This window comes from Pleurodeles waltl, chromosome 8 (genome assembly GCF_031143425.1).
Source record: "Pleurodeles waltl isolate 20211129_DDA chromosome 8, aPleWal1.hap1.20221129, whole genome shotgun sequence".
Lineage (NCBI taxonomy): Eukaryota > Metazoa > Chordata > Amphibia > Caudata > Salamandridae > Pleurodeles > Pleurodeles waltl.
The window spans coordinates 1,299,288,968-1,299,311,582 of NC_090447.1; the positions used below are offsets into that span (position 1 = coordinate 1,299,288,968).

The 22,615-nt window shown below is 44.7% G+C and overlaps 1 protein-coding gene across 1 annotated transcript in view; it reads left to right on the forward strand.

The window, feature by feature from the left end:
* Nucleotides 1-22,615, forward strand: part of MICU2 (mitochondrial calcium uptake 2) — an 840,968-nt gene that overhangs the window by 813,403 nt on the left and 4,950 nt on the right. Inside the window, exon 11 of the mRNA XM_069202256.1 lies at nt 577-734. Within this exon, the coding sequence (XP_069058357.1) occupies nt 577-734 (158 nt within the window). The remainder of the gene's footprint in view (nt 1-576; nt 735-22,615) is intronic.

Below are 22,615 nucleotides of genomic sequence, written 5' to 3' on the forward strand. Positions count from 1 at the left end.
GGTTTAGGTTGTAATGCAAACATTCTACATTATTGGTTAAAAGGAACCATTTTGCATGCAAATAGTAGATTTCTGTATTCTCAGTGTAGACGTCTGTACTCTTAATGTAAACTTATGTTGGTACCTAATTGTTCTTAGGTGCAATCTGCCAGTAAAGAAAGTTAATTTATGAATTTCTACATGTTTGCCTGTTTTGGCAGATTTCTGGACTCATATACTTATGGATATGGATATCCCGTGCATTATGTGAAAGTGTAGTAATTTACTATTTGCACATGAATCCCTACCGCATACCAAGTCTGTAATAAGCTTTCTGCATTGGTTGTTGCCACACCAGGGACCAAACCTTGAATAGGAGAAAATGCATATCTGTTCCCTCCTGAAGATGCTTTGTGAATTTTGTATATTCAGACAAAATGATAGCTCATACCCTTTACAATCATGTGTATTAAAATATTAGTTTTCCAGGTATACGTGATTATGTAAGCTTTTGGCATCATTCAAATGCAACTTGAGAGGTTCCTTACTGCTACTTGTTAAATTTAAAACTGCTGTTTATGATCTTGTTTTCCCCAGCTGAATTCATGAGGGCTGTAAAGGTTGCTACAGGGCAGGATCTTTCAAAAAACGTTTTGGAAACTATCTTCAAGATCTTTGATTTAGATGGTGATGAGTGCCTCAGCCATGGGGAGTTTCTTGGCGTTTTGAAGAACAGACTACATCGTGGTTTGAAGGTAAGGAACACGGAGTTTAAATCAAATAATTTGGTTTGTTTACTGATATTCAGATGTACTGATGGAGTCCTTTCATTCTAAGCTCTATTTTGTCCTGACTGCAGAATGTGATGTGCCCTTTTACTGAGCAGTCCTTTGCAGCAGTTGCAGCTTCTCTGTACATTTTGCTGCAGTACAGATAGTTTTGAATCTAACTTGTTTATGTGAGCCAAGTTTATTGAGGGGCGTGTTTTAGCTAGGGCACTAAATACCTGTCGTAGAGCAGAATTAGTTTTATCTCTTAGGAGCCTAGATTGTAGTCAGGTTCTTGCCTTTACCAAATGCTGAAGACGTAGGCTGGCGCGTCTGCGTGATAAATGCTGATATGATGTAGGCTTCATTGCTTGACGTTGTGGCAGAGCTTTGTAGCATGGACCATAAACTGTTCCTCTGTAGGCTGGCAGAGTTGATTATTAATTTGGATCTTAGACTGACCTGGAAATATTAAAAGCTGAGCAAATAAAGAGAGTTGCACATCAAGATATTTTACTTCACTCCTTAGTATCCATAAAGACTGTTTAAATTTTCCTAACGCCATGTGCATGATTTAGATTTTAGTGACACCCCTTAATTTAGAGACATGAAGGTACATAGCTGTGGCAGTACGCCAAAAACAAGTCTGGGGCCAGGTTGCATTAAAAAGCCTGGGCTTTGCTAATATGTACATTGGTGCGCTTCATCACTATATTTGATAATCAATCAATCAATCAATCAAAAACTTTGTAGAGCGCGCTACTCACCTGTGAGGGTCTCAAGACGCTGGGGGGGAGGGGAATCAAGGGGGTGGGAGAGGGAGGGTCACTGATCGAAAAACCATGTCTTGAGGTTCATTCTGAAGAGCAGGAGGTCTTTGGTTTTGCGAAGGTTGGTGGGGAGGGAGTTCCAGGTTTTGGGGGCGAGGTAGGAGAAGGACCTGCCTCCTGTGGTGGTGCGTTGGATGCGGGGGACTGTGGCTAGGGCGAGGTCGGCTGATCGGAGGTTGCGTGTGGGAGTGTGGAAGTTCACTCTTTCATTGAGGTAGGTTGGGCCAGTGTTGTGGAGGGATTTGTGTGCGTGGATGAGGATCTTGAATGTGATTCTCTTGTCTATGGGGAGCCAGTGAAGGGATTTGAGGTGTGGTGAGATTCGTTCGTGGCGGGGAGGCCAAGGACGAGGCGTGCGGCTGTGTTCTGGATTCTCTGGAGTTTGAGTGTGGTGCCGGCGTAGAGGGCGTTACCGTAGTCCAGTCTGCTGCTGATGAGTGCGTGGGTGACTGTCTTCCTGGTCTCTGGAGGAATCCATTTGAAGGATGTTTTTAGAGTGCGGAGTGTGTGGAAGCAGGAGGAGGTTGGAGCATTGATTTGCTGTGTCATGGAGAGGGAGGGGTCCAGGATGATGCCGAGGTTGCGTGCGTGGTTTGCGGGGGTGGGTGCGGGCCTAGGGCGGTGGGCCACCAGGAGTCGTCCCATGTCGTTTTGTTGGGGCCGAAGATGATCTCGGTTTTGTTGGAGTTGAGCTTGAGGTGGTTAGTGGTCATCCAGTTGGCGGTGTCGAGAGCAGCATGTAGGTTGGTTTTGCCAGTGGTGCGGTTGCAGGTGAGGGAGAGGATGAGTTGAGGGTCATCTGCATAGGAGAGGATAGTGATTCCGTGTGCACGGAGGATGTTGGCTAGGGGGATCATGTAGATGTTGAAGAGTGTGGGGCTTAGGGAGGACCCTTGGGGGACTCCGCAGGTGATCTTGGTAGCGTTGGAGTGGAAGGGTGGAAGGCGGACTCTCTGTTTCCGGTCGGTGAGGAAGGAGGTGGGCCAGTCTAAATCTTTGTGGCGAATTCCTAAGTTGTGGAGGCGTGTGCGGAGTGTGTGGTGGCAGACGGTGTCAAAGGCTGCGGAGAGGTCTAGGAGGATGAGTGCGACGGTCTCGCCTTTGTCGACATTGGTCCTGATGTCGTCAGTGCATGCGATGAGGGCGGTTTCCGTGCTGCGGTTCTTCCGGAACCCGGATTGTGAGGGGTCAAGAGTGTTGTTTGCTTCGAGGAAGTGGGATAGGCTGGCGCTGACTAATTTCTCTGCAACCTTGGCGGGGAAAGGGAGGAGGGAGATGGGGCGGTAGTTGGAAAGGATCGTCGGGTTGGGGTTTTAATGCAAAACTTAAAAATGTTACTACATTTCTTTTCAGAGTGTGGTGCTATGTTAAAGCATCAGTTTTCCAATATATACTTCTGTGTTTGCAAATAAGGCTGTGGGGTTCCCCAAGCTCACACAATTGCCACCTAATTTTTGCTGAGTATCTAGCACCCATAACAAAGTTAATTAGGACTTTTGATCTGGATTTTCACTTTCTTTCACCATGTAACTGTGTGGAAATTGGAAGTCAATTAAGAACATGATAGTAAATGTACCCAAGTTGATATGGATTGTGTACTAGGAAGCTGCAGTAATAGTGGCAAGTATATAGCAGAAGAGCAACAGGAAGAGGTGATTTCCTTTGATAAGTTAATGCATACTGTAAGCTCTACATAGAAGTTCAGCACATAGATTCCAATCTTGATGACCAGAACCTGAGGGTCACATTCCTAAATAAGCCATGAAATATTAACCACTTCGCTGCCAGGCCCCTCCTGTGCCAACCTGTTTTTTTGGCTATTTGGGGTAGTTTGCGCCTAGGCCCCCATAACTTTTTGTCCACACAAACTATCCACACCAAATTTGCGTCCATTTTTTCAACATTCACTGGATTCTAAAGGTACTCAGAGTTTGTGGGTTCCCATGGAAGAGACAGAAAAATTTGCCAAAATACAGCTAAAATGTGGGTTTTTTGTGAAAAATGGGAAAAAAGTGCTGCAGCTCACAGCATTTGTTTTTTTTCCCCTGCAAGCGGCATCAACAAAGAGTTTGCGGTGTTAAAAGCACCATCTTCCCAGCTTTCAGGAACAGGCAGACTTAAATCAGAAAAAACTCATTTTTCAACACAGTTTTGGCATTTTACTGGGACATTCCTCATTTTTACTATTTTTTGTGCTTTCAGCCTCCTTCCAGTTAGTGACAGAAATTGTTGTGAAACCAATAGTGAATCCTGGACAGCTAAACATTTCTGAAAAGTAGACAGAATTCTGAATTCAGCAAGGGGTCAATTTGTGTATGGCCTTCAAGGTTTTCCTATAGAAAGTAACAGTTGAAATTAAAAAAAGATTGAAATTGAGTTGAAAAAAAACAGCCATTTCTGTCTACGTTTTTTTCTGTAACTTTTTCCAGCTATGGCAGATTTGTGAAAGCAATATACCATTACGTCTGCTGGACCCTTCTGGTTGCAGGCATATATAGGGCTTGTAGGTTCATCAAGAACCAAAGGTACCCAGAGCCAATAAATGAGCTGCACCTTGCAATGGGTTTTCATCATATAGCGGGTATACAGCAACTCATTTGGTAAAATATAAAGAGTGAAGAATAGTTATCAATGAAACCCATGTATTTCCGAAATGGGCACAAGATATGGAGTTTAGAAGCAGCGGTTTCTTGCACATCTCTGAATTCGGGGGTCCCCATTCTAGCATGTGAATTACAGAGCATTTTTCAAAATTACTTTTTTCTTACACACTGTCTTAAATTTAGAGGCAAAAATGTAGAGAAAGACAATTGGCAATAAAACTTGTTCTTCTATTCTGTGTTCCCCAAGTTTCCCGATAAAAATGGTACCTCACTTGTGTGGGTAGACCTAGTGCCCAAGACAGGAAACTCCCCAAAAGGCAACATGGGCACATCACATTTTTCCCCTGAAAACTGATGTGTTTTTTGCAGAGTGCCTTGCTGTGGATTTTGGGCTGCAGCTCAATCGGCACTTAGGGAAACCTACCAAACTTGTACATTTTTTTAAAACTAGACACCTAGGGGAATCCAGGAGGGGTGACTTTTGGGGCTCCCACTGGGTTCTGCCACCCAGAATCCTTTGCAAACCTTACATTTTGGATAACAAAACACTTTTTCCTCACATTTCGGTGATAGAAAGTTCTGGAATCTGATAGGAGCCACAAACCTCCTTCCACCCAGAATTCCCCCAAGTCTCCTGAAAAAAATGGTACCTCATTTGTGTGGTTAGGCCTGGTGCCCGCAACAGGAAATGCCCCAAAACGCAACATGGACGTATCACATTTTTACACTGAAAACTGTTGCGTTTTTTACAAAGTGCCTAGCTGTGGACTTTCAGCTCTAGCTCAGCCAGCAACTAGGGAAACCTACCAAACCTGTACATTTTTTAGAGCTAGACACCTAGGGGAATCCAGGATGGGGTAACTTGTGGGGCTCTCACTAGGTTTTGTCACCCAACACATTTCGGTGACAGAAAGCTCTGGAATCTGAGGGAAGCCACAAACGTTCTTCCACCCAGCATTCCCCCATGTCTCCCGATAAAAATGGTACCTCACTTGTGTGTGTAGACCTAGTGCCTGCGACAGGAAACTCACCAAAATGCAACTTGGACACATCACATTTTTACACTGAAAACTCCCACTTTTTTTGCAACATGCCTACTTGTGGATTTTGGCCTCTAGCTCAGCCGCCACTTAGGGAAACCTACCAAACCCACACATCTTTGAGAACTAGACACCTAGGGGAATCAAGGATGGGGGTGACTTGGGGGGCTTTCACCAGATTCTGGTGCCCAGAATACCTTGCAAACCTCAAAATGTGTCTACGTTTTCCTCACATTTTGGTGATGTAAAGTTATTGAATCTGAGGGGAGCCACAAACTTCCTGCCACCCAGCATTCTGCCAAGCGCCCGATAAAACTGGTACCTCACTTATGTGGATAGGCCTAGTGCCCACAAAAAGGAAAAGGGTCCAAAGCTCAACGTGGACCCATCAAAATGATCTATTACAAAACTACATAATTTTGGTTGTGGGCTTGCCACCCATCTAGGGGAACCTACCAAACCCAGACATTTCTGAAAACTAGACACCCGAGGGAGTCCAGGGAGGTGTGACTTGCATGGATTCCCCACCCTTTTTGTACCCAGAATTCCCTGCAAACTTCAAATTTAGCTAAAACAAATCACATTTTCCTCATATTTCTGTGTGGCATCACCGCACCAGCACAAATTTCCTACCACCCAGCATTCCCCTTGGTCTCTCAATAAAAATGATACCTCACTTGTGTAGGTGGGTCAAGTGCCTGTGACAGGAGAGGGCCAAAAAATATGTAGAAATCGTGGGGGAACCAAAGTGGGTCCAAAAAGACAGGTTTTTTTCCCAAAACTTTTTAGGCTGACTCTGCTTTGGGCACCCACACATGTGGGGCAGAATCTTTATCGGTATAGATGCAACAATGCTGGGTGGTAGGAATTTTGTGGATTCCTTCGGACACCAGAAGGTTCCATCACAGAAATGTAGGGAAAATGCTTTGTTTCAGTCAAAGCTGGAGGTTTGCAGGGCATTTTGGGTAAGAAAATGGTGTGGGGTGCATGTGAAGCACACCAACCTGGACTCACCCACATGTTTAGTTTTCAGATATGTCTGGGTCTGGTAGGTTTTCCTAGGTGGTAGCGTACCAAAGTCCAAAACGTGCAGCTGCTTACCATTGCAAGTGGGACGATATGGGAGTTAGCCAAGCTCTCTTGGCCCATATGTAAAATCAAAACCCAAAAGAGTCAATTGTCCTCTTGCTTGCCATTGGGATGACATGCTTTAGTTTGCAGGGGGGCTGAAAGACTGTTACCCCCTTCAGTTGGGGTGGGGGCATACCCATGCCAATAGTGATTGGCAGCCTCACCCCTCTATTTTATTTTATAATTCCCTGGCATCTAGTGGGCTTTCTGCACCCACTCCAGGGGCAGATGGGGGTAATTACCCCCAGAACGAGTTTGTCTTCATTTAGTTGAATATTTGCCATATCCTGCCCTCTTTTTAAAAAAAAAAAAAAGAAATTCTTCCCTGGTGTCTAGTGGGATTTCTGCCCCCTTGAGGGCAGATGGGCCTAACACAAAGAGGTGATCTGCCCCCAAGGGAAGAAGGAACAGCCAAAATGAATGCCGCCCAAAGGGGAGCCACCCCCCCAAACAAAAAACATACACAAAATAATCCCTGGTGCCTGGTGGATTCGGCCTACCTTGGGGGCAGATGGGCCTAACATAAATAGGCCAATCTGCCCCCAAAGGGGGCAGAAACTCGCAAAATGAATGCCCCCCAAAGGGGAGCGACCCTTCCCCAAGGGGCCGTCCCCCAAAACAAAAAACATACACACACAACATATTACCTGGTGCCTAATGGTTTCTGCCCCCCCGTGGGCAGATGGGCCTTACAAACATACGGGGGGCAGAAATGGCCAAATGTAATGTGCCCCCAAAGAGGAGCGATCCTCCCTCTGTTTAAAATACAAAATAAAAACAAACTCTCTGGTGTCTAGTGGGCATTCCTGCTGCACGATCACTATGCGATCGTGCAGCAGGAATGCTCAAAGAGACATTAGAGGAAAGGAAAACCTTTTCCTTTCCACCAATGCCTCTTTGATCTCCCCGAACCCCCTTCCCTGAGGAGAAACTCACCAGTTTCTCCAAGGACGCACTAGAAGCAAATTGCTTCCAGCGCGGTGGGGGCAACTTCTAATGCCGTCAGAACGCTTGCCTGCTGACATCATTAAATGCCACGAGGGAGTGAAGCGGAAGTGCTTCTGCTGCCATCCCTGCAGGTGTGGGGAGGGGGGTGGCCCCTGTGGGTCAGTACCAGGACATAATGGTTACGTTCTTGGCACAGCATAACTTCTGCCTAGGACGTAATAGTCACATCCTTGGCACAGCACAACTGCTGCTAAGGACGTAACCATTACGTCCGCAGCCCCAAAGGTGTTAAAAGGGGAAAGCAAAAAAGATGAAGAGGAAAGTATCTTATTTGCTGGGTTAGGTTAGTGGATACTCTTTGAAAATAGGCAAAAAGGAAAAAGATTTTAGGAGAAGTAATTGGGAAATTAAAAATAGAGCAAATTGTTTAATAGCAGTCAGAAAAATGCATGTTGACTCCTTCTTGACAGCCACAATTTATCCTACTGCATGGCCATTTATGTACACAGTGGTTTTAACTAGTGAAACATGTATTATATTCCTCCATGCGAGAAAATTCTATTTGTAATGCAGATCTGTTCTCGTGGTTTGTTTTCTTATAGGGTGTACCTAGTGCCACTCACCAAAAGTCTGATTGTTAAGAGTCCTCATTACACTTAAAGTGATGAACTTTAAAGACATTAATGCATTTATTATTATTGTTTATTTGTATAGTGAATATACACCCATGCACATATTGGCACTAGGAACACAAATAGGACTAGAAAGCTGCAGTGTCACCAAACTTAACTGATTAAAAAGGTCTGCAAAATCTTACAAAAAAGGACAATGTCAGAAATACTTCGAGGTTCCAGTGGGAGTGTAACTCTGTATTGGGGGCGAAGGGCCTGTAAAGCTCTGACAAATCTATATTGATAAGAAACTTTGCTAAACATCTCACATTCTTCTTACAATTTGCCATAAAAGGGAATAGTTGACATCCTGCTGAAATGTAAATGTTGCCACCTTAAAATTGGTGAGTACATAGAGGCTTTGTATTCGGTGCTTTAAATAATTTATCCTAATCCATGATCAGCTTCCCTGATGAAGTGTTTTTAATTCTGGCTTGCATTCAACCATCATTATTAATATTAACAGACTAACAATTCAACAATCTTGAATTGGAAGCTGTCACATCTAAGATTCACACATTGTATATTTAAAAGCAATGGGGGATCCTTGGTCAAGGGTTGGATATTTTGTGTTTAATGAACCCTTCCCCAGGGCAATATGTGGGCACTTTAATGGTGAATTGGTAATCATAATCCATACTCAATTAAATTGCTCCTTCCTTGATTATAATATGGGGAACACAGACGTAAACATGTAACCCAGTATGCTTCTATCTACATTCCCTCATCCCTCTGGACACAATCCATGATCCTCTTCTGTCACTCATGATATATTGGATAGTCAATTTAGACATCTTACCCAAACACTGACTTAATATTTAGATCTCAATGCAAGAATGTCTTCTGCCACCTTGTTGAAAATCATTGACCGAGAGCAGGAAAAATTCTGGGTGATAGTTGAGGCCATCACCTCAAATAAAACTGCAAATAAGGGGGCTTTTCTTCTCGTAAAAATCCTTCTGAAGCTCAATCTTGTTTCATAAATACTGAACTTAAAGAGTGGTACTCTCAAAGTACTAGAATGGCTGTCATCTTACACAGTAGACAGCATCATCACAAATTTTGAGCTAATTCAATATTTGCTGCCAATTTTGCTGGATAAGTTCAGGGACAAACATTTTTTTTTAGGTCGAGCGCGCAATCACTCTGGCCTGTTGTGATCTATCTGTGGACTTTTAACCACGCCCATCACTATCACTCGTTCATGGGCTTGCCTTTCAAAAATCATTTGTTATCATTGGTAAATGCTTTACATTTGTCCCTCATTGGGGAGATTTTGTTACCGCCTCGGCATCAACGCTGTTACATGGATAATTGCACTTTTGTTGATATGTTTGACTGCGAGTGAACTTATTTTTCCTTTTGTATGTCTCCTTTGCGCTCATGCTCATGGCGGCTGTGGTGCTTTGAATCGACTTGCTTATGTCAACTGTTTTATCTTTTATTTTCAATTTATGTGGCAAGAAAAGTCCAGTTAGGAATTTACAACACTAATAGCTCTAATTCGAGCAAACGTGAGACCCATTGCATTACAAATGCTTGTTTTAATCAGTCTTGACTGTATAGTTCCTTTAGTTAATAAATGGTTCCGTCCCCTCGAGAAAAATAATTCACTAAAATGGATATCTAATACAAATGAAATTATCAAGCCTTGTGGTTCAAACATTTTATACATAGTTTACGTGTCTAAGTAGCAATAAGCTTTAATATTGGTGTTTCCCAGCTAAGAAAAATAAATGTGCCCCAAAATAACTTGGAAAGGAAATAATTTTCCAATTGTTAGATCTCAAATAGCCCAATATGAAAGCAATAATTATTTAGTTCTAATACTAGGAATAAATGTATTTAAAAGTACCAAAAATAATTAAATGGGAATGCAGTAATTTAGTAAAAACTGCTGAACCGTTTCAGGTGCACTTATGGCATCTTTAAAAAGTAAAAACATGAGGGCTTCTGCAATTATCTGAAAGCCCGCTGGCACAGCTGAACCTAATGCAGTTACCTCCAGTCCCAGTGTTAGATTTATACAATTATTTGGGATTATTAACAAAATAATAAATCTGATCCTTTTGTATTACTAGCTCTTGGAGGCGATGAATCTGGTTATAAACTTACTGATGAATGTTCAACTGTGGTGGTAAAATTGATTTCTAATTCTAATAATTATCGAGCAGGAGGGCTGGATGGTGAACACGTTTCTATTTTAAAGCTATATCCAAACGTTATCTAATGTTCATTGTTCATATTTTTTCAGTTGAGATTAGCACAGTGAGTGCCCCTGCTTAATTACATAGATTACTTTATTCTATCGTACTTCATGACAAAGGGTCAATAAAGAAATCTCATAATATTTGAGAATTATTCAAAGAATTTCTTTCAGATTAATATATCCAATACTAAGATTCTGGTCATGGGAAACCCCCATAAAACATTTATTTTTACTGGTACATAATTATTGCTAAATTTGTATGTCCTAGTTGTCAAATTAAAGTCCAAATTATGGGTAGAGTGGAACGGAATTCCAGTGTGGAATTATGCTCAATCATAAGTGGCCCAGTCTCCACTCACCTGGGTGTGGGAACACTACCTGATTCTACCGGCCACAAAAGCCAGCCAGCCAGCAAAATCGCTTTAGGAAAGGTCTGCATCCAGCCCAGGCCCTTTCCTTGGGCTCGCCAACCATCTGCTAAGGCTTGGAGGGAGCATGTAACGCTTCCCTCTGGCAGGAGTCATCCTCCTCTTCCCTCCTTAATACCCCCAAAGAACTTGCAAAAAAGGCCATCTCACAAATCTGCAGACTGCTCCTAGCAGTCCTTATTTTGCCACTCTCCCTATCCTCTGCAGAGACTTTCTCCAGAATGAGACTCATACGTATGCATCCGAAATTTGAGATCATTAGACTATTTTGTGAGCAGCTCATTGAGTACCCGAGGTGTGATTGTTGTGTGATTGCTGAAATAAGTGTGCAGTGGGATATGTGTCGCACCACACACAGATTGTCTTCAGTCAGTTTTCAAACGATATATGAGACAAAGGTTGGACGCTGAAAAATGTGTAAGAGGGCAGTATGTAGGAGAATACCCTCAGAGCCGTTCATTATAAACCCCAAAATGTTTGCATTGGTAAGTAATGAGCAAGTCTTGGGGGACTCTCTTCTCTTATCACATTCATTCGTACCCTCATCTCCATCAATATTGCTGACTGTACCAGTGATTCTGATTGATTCATCTTCCAACAATAATGATCCTGTCTAGGAACCCAATCAATTCCTTGAATTCATGGCCTTATATAATAACCGGTGGAAGCACCAAAGTGGGAAACTGCAAACCTCAGAGAATGGTTGTTCATACCTAAGTTGTCAAGTCAGGCTGTCCTCTCAGCCAGCTGTGTAGAACAGTGGGTGAGTCAAAGAATACAAACTGTTTTGACCCAGTCATCCTCCCACAAGATGACACCAAACCCAAAGCCGACCACAGTCAATTTTATTAGCATGATTCATTAAAACCAATGCCAATTTAACGCATCACGTCTGTGAGCTATAGTACACACAAACACGTATGCATTGATGTGATTAAAACAGGCTATACAAACTGGCTGGGCCGGTTTTACCCCATCTGTTTTTTTTAACGATTTAGAATAAAAAATTGAGGACAGATCATCCTTAAAACTTAAAAACAGATTAAAAAAACAGATCAAAGTCTTTGAAAAAATGACAGTTTTACAATGGCTGTACAACACTGAATATCATCTCAAGTCTGGTGGTGCTCGGTTACACCACATGCTAGATGTAGAACAATGACTCCACTATCAATCTTGACTTTGCACCAACCTTGCTGCTACCGATTCAGCCGTATTTGACAGAGCTGTGCATGCCTGCATCATAAACTTCGTCCCCCAGCAGGCAAAAGGAATCAAAAAGCCACTTAGCCAGCTGATAACCGCTGGTCTGCATGTGGAAGGTGATTGGGAGTTGCACGTGATGACTGTGGTGTCATTGATTACTGTGTTTTGCGAATTTGATTGCATAAACTACCTGATATATGGCCCTAGCATTTGAAAAGAGTGAAGAAGCTTGAGGTGAAAAAAAAAATACTTCTACAGAAAATTCATCCAAAGACATTTTGTAGTGAAAGGCAGAGAAGGAGGGTTCAATGCTGTGGCTCCAGATGTGAAACTGGAACAGATGATCCAAAGGTCACAGAAAAACTCCAAGGGTATTGTTGGTCAGATACGTATAATTGAATATGTTGCTCAATGGCAGCTAGTTTTCCATCAAGTCCTTTCTATTTGTAATATTTTCAGAGTGGCTACCTCCCCACTGGGCCCATTAAGAGTTTTCTGCTAGGTCAGTGGGTGGAAACCTGAGTTTCCGCTCGCTGGCCTAGTGGGAAACACCCTACAGCATTTTCGGTGACTCGTAATCAAGCCGACGGCAATGCTGTAGGATGCAGGGTGCTTCAGTACCATCGCAATGTTCACTGTCTGCAAAGTGAACATTGCTAAGGTTCTGGCCAGTGGGACTCCTGCACTGCCCATGCCACGTGCATAGGCAGTGCATGGGCCCCTGGGGCCCACTGCAGCTGTTCTCCATGAACAGGCTGGCAGAGAACGAGGTCATAATCCCCAGCCCAGTGCTGCTTGCAGCATTGCCCTGGCAGGTGAGGACTGCAGCAACTGCCAGGCCGTTGGGACCTCTGATCCTGGTGGTGCTGACAGTCCCACCACGGCCCGTCCGCCACAGTTAAAATATGCATTGGCAACGATCCGACCGCCATTCACAAACATGGCTATCACAAGACCACCAGGTTTGTAATAACCCCCTAAAGTTAAACTTTGACGCTTTAATTGCCACAGTAAGAGATTTGGCCAACCAGCAAGTACAAAACAGGTTACAAAAAACAACTTTTGCAAGCAAATAGAGAGATGGATGTAGCAAAAAGAAAGAGGTGAATTTACCAAGGGAGTTCTGTGCGTGATCTTCTTCCAAAATACATTATTTGATGGAGATGCTGCAACCAAACCAGTGAAGCACAAACTCGTACAAGAGCTAAAAAAAAAAAACTTTCACCTGAAAAACTTCACTTCGAAAAGGTAGCCTCATTGAAAATTGCTGTTGTTGTGGACTATATGTCACAATTGTGAATGGTCAAGATTTCATCCATGCAAAACGTTAGAGAGGTTGTTCAGACTGTTCTACAGATATCAAAGTCAGAATGCTCCTTGCAAGAACTGCACATTGTCTTTGACAGTCATCTTGAACTATCTGTCAAAGAGTGTGAGAGAATCAGACAAATGTCTACAAGTGGAACAATGGACCTCCCATGCATCAAACATTCAGTACCTATACATGTGCAACTTGATAAATTCTGATCATCAGCATCGAACAAGATGAACTTGGAGATGTTAACTTGCCAAAACATTGCTTATGCTTTTGCGAACACTGAATTCCCAGATATTTCAAGTGGAATGATTGTCAATGAGGATTTGTGCCTGCAGAGATGTATTCAAAAAGTACTGGCAATATTGTTCAAGGACTCAACAGCTAATTGGAGGAAGCTGTCCTTCATGTTGCACCACATGTTGATTGTGCTGTGCCAAGGGCCATAAAGAAGTGTTTCCACAGTATTTTCCTTTGCTCCCACAGTGCTGGACATGCACAAAAAAGATGCACAAGAGACTCTTGTTTGTACCAACAAAGACGGTACGCTTCCGACCTGAATTGCTGTTTCCAGGAAGGAATCGTATCTTTGGTGGCAATCGACCCAAAGCGCAAAAGCATAAATTGATGTTTCAGCGTTTGCCTAAAGAAAGCTGATAGGTATTCCTGGGGTCTGAGAGTTTTATATGATGATAATACCACACAGGCATGTCGTCTTTTGGCAAGTGTGTTCTTGTCAGTAATGAGAGACAGTGACCAGGTTGCAGCATTGACCATCCGGTAGAACTCCCCTTTCCCAAACTCATGTCCTAGACAGTTCCAAGACCCAAGTCCTTTATTGAGTTGTTTAGATGGTTTCCCCATGAGCCAATAATATTACGGTGCTGTTGTTCCTTGATTTCAAGCCAGCATAGTTTACTTATTGATCCTGTTTCTGCGGCTCGCAATCGCCAGCAGAGTTTTATGCACGCATTCTTTCTCTGGAAAATGTTGGTTTTTTAACCGAAATTCTAGGCGAACCTGAGCTGGCGAGGCTGAGTTGGGAATCTGGGACACGGCTTTGTAGGCCTTTGTTTGAATTTGATTAAAGACTGCTGCTTATTTGCCCAGCATTATCTCTGCCCCATAAGCACGTCCCAGGTTCTGATTCAACAGTGTGAAGTTCATGCTCCCGTGTCTTGCCACGTGTCATTGATACAGAATCAGCTGATGCTATGCCATATACTACATCATCAGCTGACAGAGAACCCCCATTTACCGTAGGCTTCATGGACACACCTTATTTGGCAATAGCAATAGAGCAAGTAACAAGTCTCTTAATGCACTAGTTCCAGTTTTTCAGGTAATTGCAATGTACCAAATTCTGGTGCTAGAAATATTGGGAAATCTAAAAGGGCAATGCCTCGCCTCAAAAACGAGAAGACAAGGGACCAATGAAATGAACAGCATAATGGCCAGCTTTGCTGTTCATCGAATCTTTGTTTTGATATTGCTACTGGTATATTTCCTAGCGCCTGAAGGCCCGTTGTGGATAGCCAAGCGCTTCAGAAATGCCAAGAGTAGATTAGAGTAACAGAATATAGTCTACACAAATGTCCCAAAATCTGCTAGTAGAAAATCACCGAAACCCTCTAACAACGGTTTTTTGATTGAGAAGGCTGGGCCTTAAACAATGAAGTAATCTGACTTGAAAATGTTAAAAAATAGTTTGCAGTAATGAATGGGACGCCTAGAGAGATTGCATTATCAAAAGTGATGAGAAAGGAAACTTAGCCAGAGGCCCTCTATGAATCTGAGCACTAGGGGGAAAAAAGATCTCTCCAATTTGAAAAAGATTTAGGATTTCTATTCTACTGTTCCCACCCTACCCCCAACATAAAAAAAATTATTAAGAGGAACTTAATTATTATTTAAAATACTTTACACTTTATTATTTAAAATGCATTTTTATAATTTTCTTTATCTATGGCAGGCTCTCTCTTTTTAAGCCCAACATGCTTTGTCGTTTTGATTCAACAAATATGTTTTTTTTCGTAGACGTAAATGGCTTCTTTACAGCAAAAAAGGCCACAGTGGCAGAAAGTGTTTCAGTAAAATGGCAGTGCGCTATCTGGCCTTTTACACTGCACGGTGTTTGTGTTTATGCCTCCCTTACTGAACTAATGACGCAGCGATTTTTAAAAAATAATTATTGAGCCTGATTTGTTCAGATTCTATATTAATCTGTATGTAGGAGGTGTGCATTCCCAGCAGTGCTTGTGGTGCAGTAGCACAGGACACCGCCCACGTGGTGCTTATGTTTCCAGCTCTGATTGATGTACGTCAAATATATAAAGCCCTGGATTTTTTAAACTTGAAAAGCAAAATGTAATGGAGGCCCCGGGTCTTAGTTACATTCCCTGTTCTGCAAATATTTGTTACAAAGTCTTTAGAATTTGTAATTATTTTCAGCTGTAGCCTGAAATGCTCTTGCCTTTTTATAAATCAATTTTTATTGCTTTTGTTTCAAAAGTTAACATTACCGGTTATAACGCTCATGGTCAAGTACAGCTTATTGCGGGCCGCACACCTCCATGACTTACAACTCAATTTAGACCTTGGCATCCTCAACATTTTGCCCCAATTCTTTTGTACTTGTGGGTGGGGGGGTGAGGGGAGCATATCCTCTCCACATTGAAATGATTTTGTGTGTTTTTTTTTTTTTTTCTTCAGTGATCCTGAATGTAATTTTTGGCGGCATTTTGTAAAAGCTAATGTACAAAATATAAGAAATCTCATTCTCTTTATAATTCAGAGGGCTGATGAACATTTAAAATTCCCCTAATAAAGATTCACTACGCAATGATTTTTAGTTTCCACAAAAATATATTTTGTCAATCACTAGTCAGTGATTTAGACTTCTCTGACGATTTTCAGACAACACAAATCATCTAAAGACGTCTAGCAAAGCTAGAGTGCTTTGCTTGTCTAGCTCATGCGGTTGAAGCCGTCCCCCACACACATTTTTGAGTCTTTAGAGGATGATAGTTACTTTCGAGAGTTACATTGATTTCTTAAACTATGACTATTCCTATTATTATTTTGTTATGATTTAAGCACAGACAATATTTTCGTTTTCCCCATTCATTTTACAAAACCACCACCTTTATGATGATTTTGAAATCTCCACTGCAGTGATTTGGAGTTCTCAGGCCACGCTTACGAGTTCCCCACGATAACTAGATGAAGGCTCCATCAAGTTTTTATTATGATTTTCGGTCCATTCAGAAAACGATAATGATCACAAACAGCTCTTCACAGTATAAACAGGGACACCACTAAGACTTGAAATACACCAGAGTTACGTCCATGGAACTGAGGGCACACAGAGCTCCGAGGGCGGGGTACAAGCAGTTTCTGCATGGCACCACAGCCTGTTTACTTTCACCTGATATTTACGATAGGTCTGCCAGCAGGACCCCTAAGCCAATAGTTATCAGTTTATAGCATTGTGGCCCACGAGCAATCCCAGTTACATTGTTGCAGTGCATGCTTCACCCAACACTATTGGAGAACAGCCTTTTATTTTTCTATTTTATTTTGATTGGGATGGCAGAGACAAAACATTGCAACTTCCCTTCCCACAAGTCCAGAGCAGTGCTTAATTTGTGCTTGTTGTTTCCTGTGTGGCGTACCAGAACTTATTTTTGAGGGCCGACGCTTATTCTTCTGCCTCAGGCATTTGCTGCGAGCAAAAGACACAAATGAGAAAGACAGAGAAAGAGGAAAATGAAGAAGCGTCACAATGGAAGAAAGCAGAAAGCTGCAAAAGTGAGCTGAAGGGGCAGGGAGTGGCTTTAAATGGATAGAAGAGATGGCTTCAGGATTACGCTGCCTCAGTATTCCGTGCTCGCACATTTAATTGCAGAAGCTGTGTGTTTAAGAGGAGGGCTTTGGGCACTGGTGCGGTTTTATTTCCAAACTAAGCACTGGTCATGCAGGTAGGCAGCTTTAGGGTGAGCTGTTTTTGCGTTCATACAGCACAGAAATAGCGTTGGTGTATTTACGGTAATGAAAAGGGATGTTTAAAGAGGTAAGTGAGGGATAGCTAGCGTTTTGGGAAGAAGAGCATTTCTATGGATGGTAGTGCTTATAATGTCAGGTTGTTATCAGGGAGGTGGTGTCATTGTGTCAAAGAGGGGTGTATATATGATTAGGTATAATGTGTTTTCAAGAAGGGTGTTCAGATGTCAATGAGCAGTGTTATCAGTGAGGATGTCTGTAGTATCAGGGTGGTATTGCCTTTAGGATTATGGTGTGTGTGTTATCAGAGAGAGGCAGGTGTGTGGGGTAAATAATCTCACTTTTTAGGGTGAGCCTACTTGACTCCTTGTGCACAGTCTGTTCTAAGGCATATTGTGGCTTACCAAGAAGATATAGAGGGGCTTGTAGCCCACCCATTGCTTACATCGGTTGGCTTTGCTTGTTGTTCTCAGTTGCCTACTTCTTACTTGTGTCCCAGCTTGTAAATCTTGTGTTTGTCCATCCCATTGTGCATTCCCCATTTACAGTATTTTTGATTGCCTGGCATTGCTGCTTCCACTGCTTTCTTTTCAAACGCTATTTTTTTCTTTCTTGTGAAGCATTCAATCAATCAATCAGTAAATTTATAGAGCGCGCTACTCACCCAAGAGGGTCTCAAGGCGCTGGAGAGGGGAGGGAGTTACTGCTGCTCGAAAAGCCATGTCTTGAGGAGTTTCCTGAAGGCGAGATGGTCCTGGGTAGTTCTTAGGTGTGCGGGAAGGGAGTTCCATGCTTTGGCTGCCAGGTAGGTGAATGATCTTCCTCCGGCGGTGGTTCTGCGGATCCGTGGGACGTGGTGAGAGCGAGGCTGGCTGAACGGAGCTGACGGATGGGCGTGTAGAACGAGAGGTGGCTGTTGAGGTATTCGGGCCCATGTTGTGGAGTGCTTTGTGTGCGTGGGTGAGGAGCCTGAAGGTGATCCTCTTGTTGACGGGGAGCCAGTGCAGGTGTTTCAGGTGGGTGGATATGTGGCTGTGGCGAGGGATGTCGAGGATGAGGTGTGCGGAGGCGTTCTGTATGCGTTGTAGACGTTTCTGAAGCTTTGCGGTGGTACCTGCGTATAGGGTGTTTCCGTAGTCCAGTCGGCTTCTGACGAGGGCATGGGTAACCGTCTTTCTGGTTTCGGTGGGGATCCATCTGAAGTTTTTTCAGAGCATGCGTAGGGTGTTGAAGCATGATGACGAGACGGCGTTGACTTGCTTGGTCATTGTGAGGAGGGGGTCCAGGATGAATCCGAGGTTGCGTGCGTGATCCGAGGGGGTTGGTGCAGTGCCTAGCGCCATGGGCCACCAGGAGTCATCCCAGGCGGATGGGGATTGTCCGAGGATGAGGACCTACGTCTTGTCTGAGTTCAGTTTTAGGCGGCTGAGCCTCATCCATTCCGCAACGTCTTTCATTCCTTCCTGTAGGTTGGTTTTGGCAGTGGTTGGGTCTTTGGTGAGGGAGAGTATCAGCTGGGTGTCGTCGGCGTAGGAGATGATGTTGATGTTGTGTTTGCGTGCGATGGCGGCGAGGGGGCTCATGTAGATATTGAAGAGGGTTGGGCTGAGCGAGGATCCTTGGGGTACGCCGCAGATGATCTCGTGTGTTCTGAGCGGAAGGGGGGGAGGCGGACTCTCTGGGTTCTGTCGGAGAGGAACAAGATGATCCAGTCTAGGGCCTGTCCTAGGATTCCAGTGGTGCGGAGGCGGGTTATTAGGGTGCGATGGCACACGGTGTCGAAGGCAGCCGAGAGGTCCAGGAGGATGAGGGCGGTTGTTTCTCCATTGTCCATCAGAGTCCTGATGTCATCGGTGACTGCGATGAGGGCGGTTTCTGTGCTGTGGTTGGCTCGAAATCCAGATTGGGAAGGGTCGAGCGAGTTGTTAGCCTTGAGAAAAGCGGTTAGCTGCTTATTGACGGTCTTCTCGATGACCTTGGCCGGGAAGGGAAGAAGAGAGATGGGGCGGAAGTTCTTCAGGTCATTGGGGTCTGCCGTGGGTTTTTTCAGGAGGGCGTTGATTTCTGCGTGTTTCCAGCTCTCGGGGAAGGTGGCTGATGCGAACGAGCTGTTGATGATGTTCCGGAGATGGGGGGCGATGGCGGAGTCGGCTTTGTTGAAGATGTGATGGGGGCAAGGGTCCGAGGGGGAGCCGGAGTGGATGGTGTTCATGATGCTTCTGGTCTCTTCTGAGCTGATAGGGGTCCAGGAGCTGAGTGTAGTAGTGGGGGCTGCTGGTTCGGTGGTAGGGGGTGGGGTCTGGGGTCCGAAGCTGTCGTGTAGATCTGCGATCTTTCGGTGGAAGAATGTAGGGACGGAGTTGCAGAGTTCTTGTGAGGGTGTGATGTCGTTGGAGCTGGCGCTGGGGTTGGAGAGCTCTCTGACGATGTTGAAGAGTTCTTTGCTGTTGTGGGTGGTGTTGTCTAGTCGCTCTTTGAATGATGTCCTTTTGGTGGAGCGGATCAGCTGGTGGTGTTCACGGGTGGCGATCTTGAGGGCTGTCATGTTTTCTGTGGTTCGTTCCCTGCGCCAGGTTTTTTTGAGGGTTCGGCAGGATTTCTTAGATTCTTTGAGGGCGTCCGTGAACCATGGGGGTTTCCTGATGCTGGTCCAGCCTGGGTTTTTTTTAAGTGGTGCGAGGTTTTCAGCACAGTTGGTGATCCACTGTGTGAGGCTGTGGGCTGCGTTGTTGGTGTCAGTGATGTTGGCTGGTGGGTTTTGGTTCAGTGTTGAGAGGAGCTGCTCTGTGGAGATTTTGCTCCAGCGTCTGCGGGGGATTTGTTGTGTGCGATGGTGGTGAGTCTCCCGTTTGAAGATGAAGTGGACGCATCTGTGGTCGGTCCAGTGTAGTCCGGAGGAGTGGCTGAAGGAGACGTGGTTGCTGGCGGAGAAGATATGGTCGAGTGTGTGGCCGGCGGTGTGGGTGGGGGTGCTCACCAGTTGCTTGAGTCCGAGGTTGTCGAGCAGGGTGGCGGTGTTGTTGTCGTTGTTTTTCTCCAGGTGGAAGTTCAGGTCCCCGAGGAGGATATATTCTGGTGAGGCTAGGGCGTGTGGGCTGATGAAGTCTGCGATGGTTTCGCTGAATTGGGCGCATGGCCCCGGGAGTCTGTAGATGAGTGTTCCTCTGAGGGTGGTTTTGGGGTCGGTGTGGATCTGGAAGTGTACGTGTTCGGTGGCGAGGGGTGTGTCTTCGGTGGTGGTCGTGATGTTGATGGTGTTCCTGTAGATTATGGCGATTCGTCCTCCGGTTTGGTTGACACGGTCCTTCTGGGCGATCTTGTAGCTGTCGGGGATGGCTATGGCGATGTCTGGGGCCGAGGAGGCGTTCATCCAGGTTTCTGTGATGAAGGCGACGTCTGGTGCTGTTGTGTCCAGGAGGTCCCATAGTTCGATGGCATGCTTGTGGACGGAGCGTGTGTTGAGGAGGATGCACTTGAGGTGGTTGTTGTTGCGAGGGCCGATGGGCGGTCTGCAGGTTCGGAGGAATGTGTATTTGCAGGCTTGACAGCTGAAGGGTCCATGGGTTCGTTTAGGGCTGGCTTGGTAGCAGGTGGCTGTTCGTCCGGTGTTGAGGGAGGCGGCGTCGTATCTTAGTCGGGTGCTTTGAGTGCGGTGGGGGCCAGGGGTTCTGGCGCTGGGCGTGGTCCAGACGTGGACGGGCGCAGACGGGCTTGCCTTTGGCGCGCCAGCGGCGCAGCCGCCATAAGAAGGAAGGGGGGGAGGAGAGATCAGCTGGGAGGCGGGAGGGAGGTCAGCAAATGGGAGCGGGGGGGCGGGGCCGCACCAGTGGCAGCGGCGGGAAAGAAGCGCAAGGGAAAAGAAATCAAAAAAGGAAAATGCCAATAGAGGAGGAAAGAAACGCTAGAACAAAGTGGAAGGGGCCTGGGCAGGCTGATCTGCAGCAGCGGGGAAGCGACTTACCCAAGGGTCAAGCATTCCATTAGAGTGTGTGTGTTTTTGAGCCATCTCTACTGTGTGTCTCTCCCCCTGCACTACTTGTTGCATTCTGTTGTCTGACTGCTTCTTCCCGCCCCTTGCCTGTGTGCTTTTCCCCATTGCCTCTCTCCACGCACGCTCTGTGTTGCTTTCCTCCAACCCCGCAAGTTGCTTTTGCAACCAAACTTGCCTCTGTTGCTTTTGCATATGCTCCAGCCCTACCCCTTTTCCTTTCCCATTCTCTCCTGTGCTGCTTTGCCGTTCACCCCTGCACTTCCATATGTTGCCTCACCGTTCACCCCATCAACCTCTGTGTTGCTTTGCCTTTTACCACACTCTGCCCTGCAATGCTACTACTCACCCATCTGATTTAAAAAATAAAAAAAACAGCTTTTGCATGTTTACTTTCTTTTTGATTGCTAGTCAAACTCAGATCAGTAATTTAAAAGATAAAAATAGCATCTGCGTCATTTTGTAGGGGAATGCATGTGTGAGGCTACAAAATGACGCAGGTGGATGTGTCGATATTTTTTAAAAATTTAGCAGCGCTGCACAGCATGGCAAAAAACATTGGCAAAGCCAATAGGTCTCTAATGCGAGACCTTTTGGCTTTCCCAATGCTTATTTCTCTGCAGTTCTCCTACTACTCTTGATGTGAGATCCCAAACATCTTTGCTCCATTAAGATCAGAGGAAACAGAGCTAAAGAGAAAATGCTTTTCTAGATCAGCAGGGCTGATGGGGGGTGAGGCACACCAGAGTTCCCGCTGCATCAGAGTTAGAGGGGAGAAGCTAGAAACTGTGGAGACTGCTATTGTCTGGGAGCCACATCACTCACTCCTGACCTTGGGTACAGATGTCATCCGCAGCAAGGGGGTATACAGGAGGGAGCCCTTACGCCATATAGGAATATTTGGCATGGCTTCCTTGTTTTTTTAATTTTAATTATATGGACCCAGACAGCGGGCATTTTCGGACAAGAAAACAGTAAGAGAGTGATAAACAATCCCCCAGGCACCTTTTTATCCCCACTAAAATGCAGATCGTGATCCGCAAAGATCAACGCGCTTATATTACTTTTATGCAAGTCCACAGTAAAACTGAAAAAAACTTGTGTAAATGGTATACATGTCCAGTGTCCATTGTGGTATGCAGTGTGGACTTACAGCAGCCACATTTGGATTTTTAGGTACATTGTAGAAGGGCAGCCAAATAGGCCTGTGGCACTGTGAGCAAGGCTGCAATATTAATACTGCAGACTTAACTGTTTGATATGTTTGTTTGCCTACATCTTACATTAGATTAGTCAACTGTAATATGTGCCTTGGGACCTCCAAAGCCTAGTTGCATAATGTTCAGAACTGAAACCTGAAAAGCGTGCTAACTCAAATACTTCTGTGGTAGCTGTGCTCACACTTGCTGTGTACTGCTTAGGTGTATGGCAGTTTGACAAAGCATGCATTATGGCTAAACAGTGTTTTGTGGGTTAGGAACAAGACGCAGATTTCTTT